Source organism: Bison bison, unplaced genomic scaffold, assembly GCF_000754665.1.
Source record: "Bison bison bison isolate TAMUID 2011002044 unplaced genomic scaffold, Bison_UMD1.0 scf7180017864472, whole genome shotgun sequence".
NCBI classification, from domain to species: Eukaryota; Metazoa; Chordata; class Mammalia; order Artiodactyla; family Bovidae; genus Bison; species Bison bison.
In genome coordinates this window covers 9017003-9029477 of record NW_011495033.1, presented here as the reverse complement: position 1 = coordinate 9029477, position 12475 = coordinate 9017003, and the positions used below count along the sequence as shown (strand labels likewise).

At 51.2% G+C, this 12475-nt stretch overlaps 1 protein-coding gene across 4 annotated transcripts in view; it reads left to right on the top strand.

The window, feature by feature from the left end:
• RFFL (ring finger and FYVE-like domain containing E3 ubiquitin protein ligase) overlaps positions 1-12475 on the top strand; it is a 58966-nt gene that overhangs the window by 31517 nt on the left and 14974 nt on the right. For 3 of the 4 annotated variants that reach the window (XM_010861495.1, XM_010861496.1, XM_010861494.1), the window contains exons 2-3: positions 2747-2934; positions 12187-12466. In XM_010861495.1, coding sequence (XP_010859797.1) covers positions 2755-2934; positions 12187-12466 — 460 coding nt within the window. In that variant the 5' untranslated portion in view covers positions 2747-2754. The remainder of the gene's footprint in view (positions 1-2746; positions 2935-12186; positions 12467-12475) is intronic. The other variant, XM_010861497.1, reaches the window with a different exon arrangement.

Below are 12475 nucleotides of genomic sequence, written 5' to 3'. Positions count from 1 at the left end.
CATTATTTACTTGGCTGTGCCGGGTCTTAGTTGTGACACACGGGATCCTGGATCTTCATTGCGGCATGGGGGATCTAGTTCCCAGGCCAGGGATTGAACCTGGGCCCCCCTGAGTTGGGAATGTGGAGTCTTAGCCACTGTATGACCAGAGAAGTCCCTCTAGGCTTACTTTTTACTTGCTCCTTCCCAGAGAGATTGCAGTGACAGCATTGTTATAATGCTAGTGACAGTCACTGAGGTTCATTTAGTGCCTTACGGACTGAAGAATGTCCAGACGAGAAAAATGAAGCACAGAAAGGCTGCGACTTGTTGGCAGTAGGTAATAGCCCAAGTCTTCTGGTTCCAGGTTTTATGATCTTTGTATTATTCCACACTGTTTCAGATGTTTCCATAAACATCTTTTTTGGGGATGTTTTTTAGGTCTTTTTCTTATATTTTTTAAAGAAGTAATTTTATGTATTTATTTGTATTTCTGGCTGTGCTGGGTCTTTACTGCTGAGCAGGCTTTTTTGCAGTTGTGGCGAACAAGGGCTGCTCTCTAGTTGCTGTATGGGCTTCTCTCTGCGGGGGCCTCTCTTGTGGACCCCGGGCTCTAGGGTGTGCAGGTCGCTGTGGTTGCAGCTCCCGGGCTCTAGAGCACAGGCTCAGTAGTTGTGTTGCACAGGCTTAGTTGCCCTGAGGCATGTGGGATCTTCCTGGATCAGGGATTGAGTCTGTTTGTCTAGCACTGGCCGGTGGACTCTAACCTCTGAGCCATCAGGGAAGCTCAACAGGTGATTTTTTTTTTGAAGAGTTACAAACTTCCTCTTTCAAAGGGCTAATACTCTGCTGTTGCTTCCAGTCTCTTGCCAACAAATAACTCGCTTATTTAACTGCTCTTGGCTGCATTATACCATGTGAATTCATAAGACAGGTTAGGTCCCTGTTTTCTGGGAACTGAGAGTCTTGAGACGAGTGACAGTGAGCCAGAGAGATGTGTTTTTGACGTGCAGGAAGCAGAATGCCTGTGTGGTTAGTTAAGCTTTAAATACTGCATGCGATTCATTCATTCAGGAGTCCTGGTTGAGCCGCCCATCTGCCAGGCACTGCATGACTGTCATGGTCCCTGCTCTCAGGGTCACAGGCAGGCAGCTGAGACAGGTGTTAATGGGATATGCCTACAGAAATGAATGCATGTGTTGGAGGCAGTGTTAGGAAGCTGGAAAGACTCTGGAGTAATCATGAGGTTGAAGGTCATATCTGCGTGAACCAGGAAGCTCCTTCACTGTGCTCGGCCTTCCTCTTTTCCTCTTAAAAAATAACTAAGGTGGAACCAGTGGCTTCTTAGTTCTTCCAGCTCACTACGGTCTTTGAACTCCAAGCTAACAAAGGCACTTTGAGTGAGTAAGGAGGCAGAGCTGAAAGTACCATTCTTTTGTGTGAGCTGATTATGAATACGCTACATGTTTCATTCATTATCCCCTTGAGCGTATCCCCTACAAGGTCACCCTGACTGCCTCGGTCTACTGAGAACAGCACATCTTACTTTATCACAGCAGCACTTGGCATTTTAGTGGAACCCCTTGTAGTGTTTAGTTTATTCTGACATTTGAGAGAGTGGATCCTCTTTGTTCGGTGATCTCAAAAAAAAGCATCAACCCCCTTGCCCCTAATTCCTATATTTGATACTTAGAATGGGAATAATAACCCAAAAGTTCTTAAGAAGTCCGCAGAGGCACTGATTCAGCAAGGAAGCCAATATCTGTGGAGCGTCTGCTGTGTGCACAGGACTGATGTGAATAAGTGGTCCCTGTGGCACCCCACTCCAGCACTCTTGCCTGGAAAATCCCATGGACGGAGGAGCCTGATGGGCCGCAGTCCATGGGGTCGCTAAGAGTCGGACACAACTGAGCGACTTCACTTCCACTTTTCACTTTCATGCATTGGAGAAGGAAATGGCAACCCACTCCAGTGTTCTTGCCTGGAGAATCCCAGGGACGGGGGAGCCTGGTGGGCTTCCGTCTATGGGGTCGCACAGAGTCGGACACGACTGAAACGACTTAGCAGCAGCAGCCCTCAAAGATTGGATGGCCTAGGTGTAGAAAAAAGCATAAGTATTGCAGGTATTACAGGTGCCGTGGTAGAAGCTGATGTCGAGTCGGAGGTACACATGTAAGAGCTGTCAGCGAATTCTGCAGGGAGCACCGTAATACAGGGAAAAGAACGTTAGGTTGAGGGTCAGAAGAACTGGGTTTTCCGAATCTCAGTTCTCTGTAATTAGGTATGACGTTGATTCCTTTGAGCCTGGGTTGCCTCATCTAAGTAAAGGAAATACTGATCCCTCCGCCCCATGTCAGTCTGAGTGTGGAAATGTAGGATAGAGTTCTTTCTGCCTGAGCTCTAGGGGCAAGGTTATGTTCCTGAATGACAGAGCTGTCAGGCCACGTGTAATTGCTAAGACAAAAGATGTTATTTGAAGTAAAGATCTCAGATGAAACCCAAAGAAACATCAGCACCCTTTCAAAGGTGGCAGGTCGGCTCGGCCACTCGAGCTGGCCTGTCCTGGCGGCAGCTGTCTGTGCGTGCCCTTTACTGGAAGGGCAGCCGGGGGGAGGTGCGGATGTGGCCCCTGAAAGCCCGTCCTCACCTTGCCTCTGGCGGCAGGTGTAGACCTATATGGCGGTTCACCTGTGCCCGCGGGGGTGGGAACCCAGTTGAGGTGTGTCTTTTTAATTCTGACCTTTCTCCCCTTTCTTCCTTGCATCAGATCTTATCATGTGGGCAACCTGCTGCAACTGGTTCTGCCTGGATGGACAGCCTGAGGAGGCCTCACCGCCCCAGGGAGCCAGGACACAGGCCTATTCCAACCCTGGGTACAGCTCCTTCCCTTCTCCCACGGGCTCAGAACCAAGCTGCAAGGCGTGTGGGACTCACTTCGCAAGCATGGCCAGGAAGGTGAGTGTCGACTTCTGGGCCTGCTCAGCCAGTGTAGCCACGGGTCCTCGGGCAGGCCTTCCCTCCTTGATGCCTGCCCTTCCCTTTGCCGGTGCAGAGCTGGCAACCCAGACCCGACCCGTCCTTCCACACGAGTATCAGAACTAACTAAGCAGGGGACGTCCCTAGTGGTCCAGTGGTGAAGACTGCGCTTCCAGTGCAGGGGGCGTGGGCTTGATGCCTGGTTGGGGCACTAAGGGCTTCCCTGGCTGGTGGCTCAGCTGGTAAAGAATCCGCCTGCAATATGGGAGACCTGAGTTCGATTCCTGGGTTGTGAAGATCCCCTGGAGAAGTGAATGGCTGCCCACTCCAGTATTCTGGCCTGGAGAATTCCATGGACTGTATAGTCCATGGGGTTGCAAAGAGTCAGCACTAAGATCCAAACTGAGTTGGAGCTAAGTTGAAACTTGCAAAGAGTTGGAACTGAGATCCAACATGCCGCAAGGTATGGCTAAACAACCCCCCCAAAAAAAACTAACCAAGCAAAAGCAAAGCATCTCGGCAGAGATTTGGACACAGCTAGATCTGAATTCCGGAGAAGACGATGGCACCCTATTTCAGTACTCTTGCCTGGAAAATCCCATGGACAGAGGAGCCTGGTAGGCTGCAGTCCATGGGATCCCAAAGAGTCAGACACGACTGAAGCGACTTAGCAGCAGCAGCAGCAGCAGCAGATCTGAATTCAGATAGCAGCTTGGCCACTTCCTAGCTGTATGACTTCACCTCTTGAGATTCATTTCCCAACTCTGAAGTGGGGATATCATCAGTTCAGTTCAGTTCAGTTCAGTCGCTCAGTCATGTCCAACTCTTTGTGACCCCATGAATTGCAGCACGCCAGGCCTCCCTGTCCATCACCATCTCCTGGAGTTCACTCAAACTCATGTGCATCGAGTTGGTGATGCCATCCAGCCATCTCATCCTCTGTCGTCCCCTTCTCCTCCTGCCCCCAATCCCTCCCAGCATCAGAGTCTATTCCAATGAGTTAACTCTTCGCATGAGGTGGCCAAAGTACTGGAATTTCATCTTTAGCATCATTCCTTCCAAAGAGCACCCAGGGCTGATCTCCTTCAGAATGGACTGATTGGATCTCCTTGCAGTCCAAGGGACTCTCAAGAGTCTTCTCCAACACCACAGTTCAAAAGCATTAATTCTTCGGCACTCAGCGTTCTTCACAGTCCAACTCTCGCATCCATATGTGACCACTGGAAAAACCATAGCCTTGACTAGACGGACCTTTGTTGACAAAGTAATGTCTCTGCTTTTCAATATACCATATAGGTTGGTCACAACTTTTCTTCCAAGGAGTAGGCGTCTTTTAATTTCAAGGCTGCAGTCACCATCTGCAGTGATTTTGGAGCCCCCCAAAATAAAGTCTGACACTGTTTCCACTGTTTCCTCATCTATTTCCCTGAAGTGATGGGACCGGATGCCATCATAGTTGTATGTAAATCACATCTCACAGTGTCCTGGGAATAAAGTGAGCTAAGCTGTTCAGGGGGCCCGGCGCGATGCTTGGGGTGCAGCAGGTACTTGCTGTTCCTTCATTAGATGCCGTGGTAAAAAGCCTGACTCTAGATGAACTTGTTCTTTTAATTGAGGGCAGTGTCAGGAACATCTCAGATACATCAGGACCCTGACAAGGTGAAGACTGGAGCTTATTTATTTACTGTAGCCATATTATTTAAAATGCATGTTAGCGGTTTCCAGAGTAGTGGGCAGGAAGTGAGATTGCTGGCTGGGCCGATGATGTGCATGGGTGTGCACTTCCCCTCTGTCTGGGCAAGCACGCTGGGGGGCTGAAGGCCCTGACCTGGGAAAAAACTCTACAGAATGAGAACTGTGCAGCCCAGGAGGTGATGTTCCAGTGACGATAATGGGAAATTTGAGAGGAAAAAATACTTTCTAAACCATCTGCTGTATGCCAGGGACTATTTTAAGTGATTTGTAGAGTTTTGGTTTCATTTAATCCTCACAGGACCTCTATGATGTAGATTTTTTGTTTTGGGTTTCTTTTTGCCGTGCCACATGGAATTTGGGATCTTAATTCTCTGCCTGAGGACTGAATCTGCACTCGCTGCATTGGAAGCGCAGAGTCTTAACCATTGGACCCCCAGGGACATTCTTTGATGTAGGTTTCAGGGGCCCTGACCTCCCACTTTACATATGAGAAACTAAGGCTTAAAGTTTAACAGTAAAAGGAAACTGTATCTGTCAAGTTCCTGACAAATATCTTCTTAGACATGAAGATACTCATTCTTTCCCCTCTGCGTAGGTAGTGCCCCACAACTGCATGGTTATTAAAAGGCAGAGCCAGGATTCAAACATATGTCTCTGACTCTCAAGTCCTCCCCATGAAGAGAGCGTGTCAGACTTTCTGCAGCTCGCAGTGTTGACCAGCCACCCCTCTGTGCCTGTGAGATGCTGGAGGATGGGCAGTTTGCCTCGCAGGCTGCATTTTGCCTGTACCTCACTGCCACGCGGGGAAGGGGAGCACACAGCCAAGCTCTGCTGTGATTTGCTCGGCTACCCCAGTCACTTAGAACTCAGCGGGAGAGGCTGCCAAAGCCAGGTGGCTGTGGCTCTGTGGGCAGGGGCGCCCCTCTTACACGTGAACTGAGGGGTTCAGTCCGAAAATGGAGACTGAGGTGGAGAGCAGGAGGAACTCGGGGCCATGCGGTCTCAGTGCTGCTGGGGGTGGAGACAGTGGGTGGACTAAGCATCGGAGGTGATGGAAGGAGGGCTGTGGGGTCCTGTTCCTGGCACCAAGCTAGGCGTTTCAGATGCGTGGTGTCCCTGCATCCTTACACCACCCTGTAACGTACATGCTACTGTTATGTCTTCCTATTTAACAGATGAAGAAATTGTCCTCCTTATCTAAATCAGTCATTTCAAGGACTCCATAAGCACATCAGGAGTCTGTTGGATGGTCAGAGCACGTGCATCTCTACATTGTGAGCAATGCTAGGAACAACCAGTAGAAGTGGCAAAGTAACTGGCAAGAAAGGAATAGGGAAAACCCTTGTCTGAATGAAGCAGCATGGGAAATTCCCTGGTGGTGCAGTGGTTAGGACTCTGCACTTTCCCATTCACTCCCTGGTTGGGGAACTAAAATCCTGCAAGCCATGCAGCACAGACAAAAAAAAAAGAAAAGCAGCAGCATGAATTTGCAGTAGGTTTGACACCCCCCCTTTCGTTTTTTTTAAAGTCAGTTATACTCTGGAGTGGAAATGGAGAGAAAGCACAGATAAGTGGTGGTAACTTGGGAGCTTATCTGAGAGAATAACATTGAAACATACATTACCATATGTAAAACAGGTCAGCATTGGGAGTTTGACGCGTGACTCAGGGCTGCCAAAGCTGGTGCTCTGTGACAACCTGGAGGGTTGGGGTGTAGAAGGGCGGGGGTACAGGATGGAGAGACAAATGTATGCCTGTGGCTGATTCATACTGAGGGACGGTAAAAAGTCACAGTGTTGTGAAGTAATTATCCTCCAATTTAAAAAAACAAACAAACTTGGGAGAATCAGGAGATCTAGCACATTTTTGACCTTGGTCAGCCAGAAGAGAGAAAGTGGATGGATGGGGGAACCGGCCCCAGAAGAAAGAGGGATGGTTGGGTGGGGATGGGAAGGTGCTTTATTTTCTTCATAGCGGTTTTCACTACCCAACATACATGTGTTTGTGGATTGCCTATCTTCTCAGATGGTACAGAGTAAGGGATTCTGTCGGTTTTGCCCACAAGTTTTTCCCAGTGTCTGTCTAGACTGATATGGGAGGTGGGCAATACAGTTTTTCAAATGAATGAATGAATGACTGGACTGTTGAGAAGAATTTGCAAAAGAGGAAGTAGATCAGAGAGTTTCTACTTTTCATCACTCTACGGCTGGCATTTCCAACGTTGAAGAGTTTCACTGAGGGCCCGGTTCTGTCCCAGCAGCGTGCTAGCAGCTAGAGGTCATGCTTTGTGGAGAGAGGGCCAAGACGTAGGGCGTTCCCCTGGGGAGCTTACTGTCTGGTTAAGGAGGCCCCCATTTACAAAGAACGAACGAGAGTCAGTTGCATAAGTTAAGTATTAGGTCACCCGGCACTGTTGGTAAATGGATCATTCTAGTCACGAGGGAGGCTTGTTGATTGGCACCAGTGGCCGAGGTAAAAGCACCAGAGGTGGAGCAGATGCAGGCTGGACCTGGGAAGAGTGCACGGCCTGTTCCAGGGTGCAGGGGACTGGGGAGTGAGGGCAGCAGCGTTGGGCTTCCACAGGAAGGAAGGAGCCTGTAGCCACCAGGCCACAGGGAGGCACTGAAGGGTTCTGAACAAAGCAGCAGCCTGGTTGACCCTGTTTCAGGGAGTGGACATGGCTTCACGAGGAGGGTGGTTTGCTGGAGCCGTAGGAGAGGCACTGAGGCAGCTCTTGCACACCAGCGGGAAGTGCCCAGAGCCTGGTCTGGGGGAGGCTGAGACTGGTCCAGGCAGCTTCGATCTGGTGACCAGCTCTTTGTGCCAGAACCCTGTGAAGGAGTGGCTGTCAACCCATTTTACAGATGAGAAAGAAGAGACTCGGACACAAAAGGCACTTTAGCTACTAAGATACAAGGGCACACGACTGACGAAGACGGATGAAATGGAGGAGGAGAAGGTCAAACTGAAGAAGGCAGGGTATCAGTCTGACTAAAATAAGGCGTGACACTGAGTAAAATAAGGAACTCCAGGGACTTCTCTGGTGGCTCAGCAGTTAAGACTTTGCGCTTCCACTGCAGGGGGTGTGGGTTCGAGCCCAAGTGGGTGAACTAAGATTCTGCAAGCTGCCTGGCGTGGCCAAAATTAAAAAATAAAGTAATTTTTTTCTAATTTAGTGAAAAATAGATTATTCAGTGTGTGTTAGGCGTTGCCTGGGCTGGAAAGGTAAAGACGAAGAGAGTCATCCCTCCACAGTAGGGAGCTCGAAGGCTGACAGGGAGATGAGGGCAAAGGCGCAGCTGTGTGAGGAGGCGGGAAGAAAGCTTCTGTACCAAGAAGAAGAACTTTTTAAAAAAAGTTGTTTATTTTTAGTTGTGCTGGTTCTTTGTTGCTGCGATTGGGCTTTCTTTAGTTGCGGTGAGTGGGGGCTACCTACCCTAGTTGCGTTGCTCGGGCTCCTCTTGCTGCGGAGCACAGACTCGAGAGTGCAGGCTCAGTAGTTGGCAGCACATGGGCTCAGTAGATGCTTCGCTGCACGTGGAATCTTCCTGGAGCAGGGATCGAACCTGTGTCTCCTGCATTGGCAGGCAGATTCTCAACCTCTGGACCAACAGGCAAGTCCCAAGAAGAGCTTCTGTAGGGGGAAACAAAGTTCCATTTGGAAGATAAAAGATGGTTATTGGTACAATATTTGCTTGCCACGAGGGGACGAATTAATTTTGTGTAATTCACAGTGAATTCTGTGAATGTTAAGGATGTTTTCTCCTACGAGAGTTTTGCACTTGTAATTTCATGCTTAAGTGGATTGGCATCTTATCTCAAGGGTTTGGCATTTAACAGCTGCAAGCTTTCAAAATGTCTTTTCTTGAAGTGGTTGAATTGAAATGATGACATGGATCCTCCTGTCTCTTTTTCCTTCTTCATTGTGGTCAGTATTTGCTGAATGCTCACTGGTACAAAGCCCAGTGAGCACTAAGGACTTTATAAGAGAGGATGTGAAAAATATGGAGCCCTGGCTTCCTGGAGCTTCCAGTTTCGGAAATTGCAGGACAGGACTGGCTGGAAGCGATATATCCTGTCTGTGCTGGTGATACCTGCATGCAGCCCTGACGGTTTTGGAGGGGGTTTGGCGCCTAGCCTCTTTAGTTGACCAACTGGAGAAAGGGGAGGATAGGGTGGCCTGGCAGGAAGGTTGTGTTTTTAGACATGGAAGAGATAATCAAGTAGAAAGAGGGGGTGGCTCCTCAGTCTTGGCCCAAGGGGAAGGGAACTAGAGGTGACTGTTAATGTGTGGGGTGCCTACCTCATGCTGAGGTTCGCCGTGCATTAGCTCATGCAGTACCTGAGTAGTCCTTCGAGGTAGGCTGAGCATCCGACTTTTAGTTTACTTGTGTATTTATTATTTGGGGCTGTGCTGGGTCTGCGCTGCTGCGAGGGCTTTTCCCTAGTTGCGGTGCACGGCTTCTCATGGTGTGGCTCCTCTTGTGGACCTCGGGCTCTAGGGCCTGAGGGTTGGCTGCGGCTCCCTGGCTCTAGAGCGCAGGCTCAGTACGTGTAGGCACACAGGCTTAGTGGTTCCGCGGCACGTGGGATCTCCCTGGACCAGGGATCGAACCTGTGTCTCTGGCATCGGCAGGCAGATTCTTGGCCACTGAGCAGTCCTGAGCACCCGACTTTGCAGATGAGCATCTGATGCTCTGGGAAGCTGTCTGTTGTGCACAAGTTCCCCCAGCGGGGACGCAGCCAGCCAGGACTTAATCCTAGCATGTCCCTGCTGCCCTTTCCCTCCCAGGAGGGGCTGCCTCTGGGCAGGACGGCAGGAGGAGGGCTGAGAACGTCGGCCTGGCCTGTGCCAGGGAACGGGGCTGGGGTGGGGGGTAGCAGAGGAAGGGTGGGGTGGCAGGGGGAGCCACACGCCGGCACCCGTGCTGGCCCCCCGTGCTCTGGGTGTCTCTGCGGGCACCCAGGCTCCCCTAGGTCATCTTTCTTGCCACCTTGCTACTCAGTGTGTGCCATTTGCTGGAATTTATACTTAGGTGTTTCCTTTACTTGTTCTGCCAGCGTTTGTTGACAGCTGCCTTTTCCTTCTCCTTTGTTCTCTCCTGACTCTTCAAATTGGGGTTTTAGCCTCAAGCGAGCACTGGCTTACTGCTTCCTGTCGGGTGTGTTTCAGATGCCGGGACTTCAGAGCCCCTGGGGGGTGCAGAGGAGCCGGGTGGGTTGCTGTCTTTGCTTTCTGATCTGGTATCCAGTACACTGTACACCGTAGAAGGCTGTTGTTTAGATCTGGCTGATGGAGCAACTCAGGGCTGTTCAGTTGTGTCAAGCTAGGTCTTGTCAAAACTGTACCGATGTAAGCAATGTTCCACGTCAGGACCTACAGCTTTATGACATGGAAGCCTTGTAATTTCACTGTATCATCCTAAACACATCTCATCACCCACTAGAAAAGCTTTAGATGTGACCAAACCCCCCAAATACCCCAAAACATCTCCTTTCCATCTGAGTGGCGACTGGTCCCAGAACTGTTCTAAAGCGTGTGCAGCCGTGTGAACATTGTACTGTGTGGTTATCACTGTGTGGAGAGTGAGGGAGCTTGACATGTGTCCTTCCAAGTGTCAGCAGTCACAGCGTTATGTTCGCTTCCCTTTACTGCTCGAATGACACTTGCTACTAAGTCGCTTCAGTCGTGTCAGACTCTGTGTGACCCCACAGATGGCAGCCCATCAGGCTCCATTGTCCCTGGGATTTTCCAGGCAAGAACACTGGAGCGGGTTGCCATTTCCTTCTCCAATGCATGAAAGTGAAAAGTGGAAGTGAAGTCGCTCAGTTGTGTCCGACTCTTAGCGACCCCATGGACTGCAGCCTACCAGGCTCCTCCGTCCGTGGGATTCTCCAATACTGGAGTGGGGTGCCATTGCCTTCTCCGAATGACACTTAGAAAAGACTAAATATAACCCCCTCCGCTCTGCAGACTTCTCCTTCAGCACCACACCAAAGGGGCTGTGATTTCGACTCTGGGAATCTGAGTCTCCTGGGCATTCTTGTTTGCTTGAACAGCTTTCTATACTTAGAAAAGAGGGGGAAGAAAGATTTAGGTTAATGCTGAAGTCACCCCAGGATGAAAAGTTGTTAATTTTTCTAAAGGATTAGTGAGCACCCCTCCAGGACCAGCGCTGGGGGCTCAGGGCTCACCCCTGTGGTGGTGTGTGGCCCGCTCGTGGCCGGAATAGGGCTCATCAGATGTCCCTGCGCTTGCTCAGCCTCCGGGCCGAGGGGCCAGGAGCTGCCTCCTGGGGGCTGAGCACGCCCTTGTGCCCTGTGTTGTTCGCAATCCCGGGAGTAGCTGCTGCCAGGCAGTGCCAGCTCGTCTGCCCGGCCCTCTCGTCAGCCGCCCGAGACACCCTGTACTTCCACAGACGAGAGCTCCCCCCTCGTGTCCGGAGGGCCTCCTGTCGTTGACTAAGTATTTGTCTTGGGTTTGCTCTCCGCAGCCCCGCGCTCCCAGCCTTGGAGTGGGCCTTCCCGGGGCAGGGTGGGGGCCTGGGCCCCAGCGTCTGCAGACGGAGCCCTGGGCCGGGAGCTTCGAGAGGGAGAGCCAGGCCCTTGACTCAGCACGGCTGGGGGCTGGCGTGGGGCTGAGTCAGTCCCGTGGCCTGGTGGAAAGAGCATGAGCGTGAGCAGCAAACCCAGACCGCCTCAGGTGTGGACCCCAGACCCACTGCTCCCTGCCTGCCCCTCAGGATCCGCCTTCCTCTCTCCAGGCCGTGGATGCTCTGTCCTGGAAGCAGGGAGGCAGGAAAATACCTGCTTTGAGGGTCGCTTTGAGAACTGAATGGGCTCTGGCACATAGTAGCCCCTCAGTCATTTAATAATATATATATTTTTGGAGTAGTAATTATCAAAGATTATAATTGTACAGTATTGAGAAGTATAGAACAAAATACAATTATTGAAGGGGAGTTGCTCCACGATACTGATTTGAATCTTGACTCTCTCATTGGCTTGTATTTCCTAGAAATAATAATTAAAACACTAAACACTTAAGGAAGACTCACGTGTGGGATATGCTAAGTGCATTATCTCTTAACTTTACAACAGTCCTATGAAGTAGTTGCTTTCATCACCCCCTACCTTACAGATGAGGAAACTGAGGGCCAGAGAGGCCAAGTTACAGCCCCAAGGTGACACCACAAGAAATGGGGGAGGGAGACTTCGTAAAGGCGGGGCTTTTCTTATCCTAAAGCTGTTACTCTCAGTTAACAGCCTCTGTTTCTCTACCGGTGAGTAGCATGAGTGGTGTGAGCCGCCAGTGGAGTCCTGCCCGCGGCGCCCTGCCTCTGGCTGCCGGAGACCCACGGGGGCCCTGCTGCCTCCGCGGGGCTCTGACCCTAAACTCTGCCCGGCGGCCCGACCCCTGGGTAGGGCAGGAGCTCGGTGAAAGGCCGAGTCACAGGGGCGGTCGTGCCCAGCCCTTGCCACGCTCTGTCTTGTCCTCGCGGTCTGACGTGGTTTCCTCTGCCTCTCGCTCTTAAGCAGCAGACCTGCTTGGACTGTAAGAAGAACTTCTGTACCAGCTGTTCGAGCCAAGTGGGGGCCGGGCCCCGCCTCTGCCTTCTCTGCCAGCGCTTCCGTGCCACGGACTTCCGGCGGGAGGAGCTCATGAAGATGAAGGTGAAGGACCTGAGGGACTATCTCAGCCTCCACGACATCTCTACCGACATGTGCCGGGAGAAGGAGGAGCTGGTGTTCCTGGTGCTCGGCCAGCAGCCCGTCATCTCCCAGGAGGGCAGGACTCAGGCGCCCCCCTTGGGCCCTGACTTCC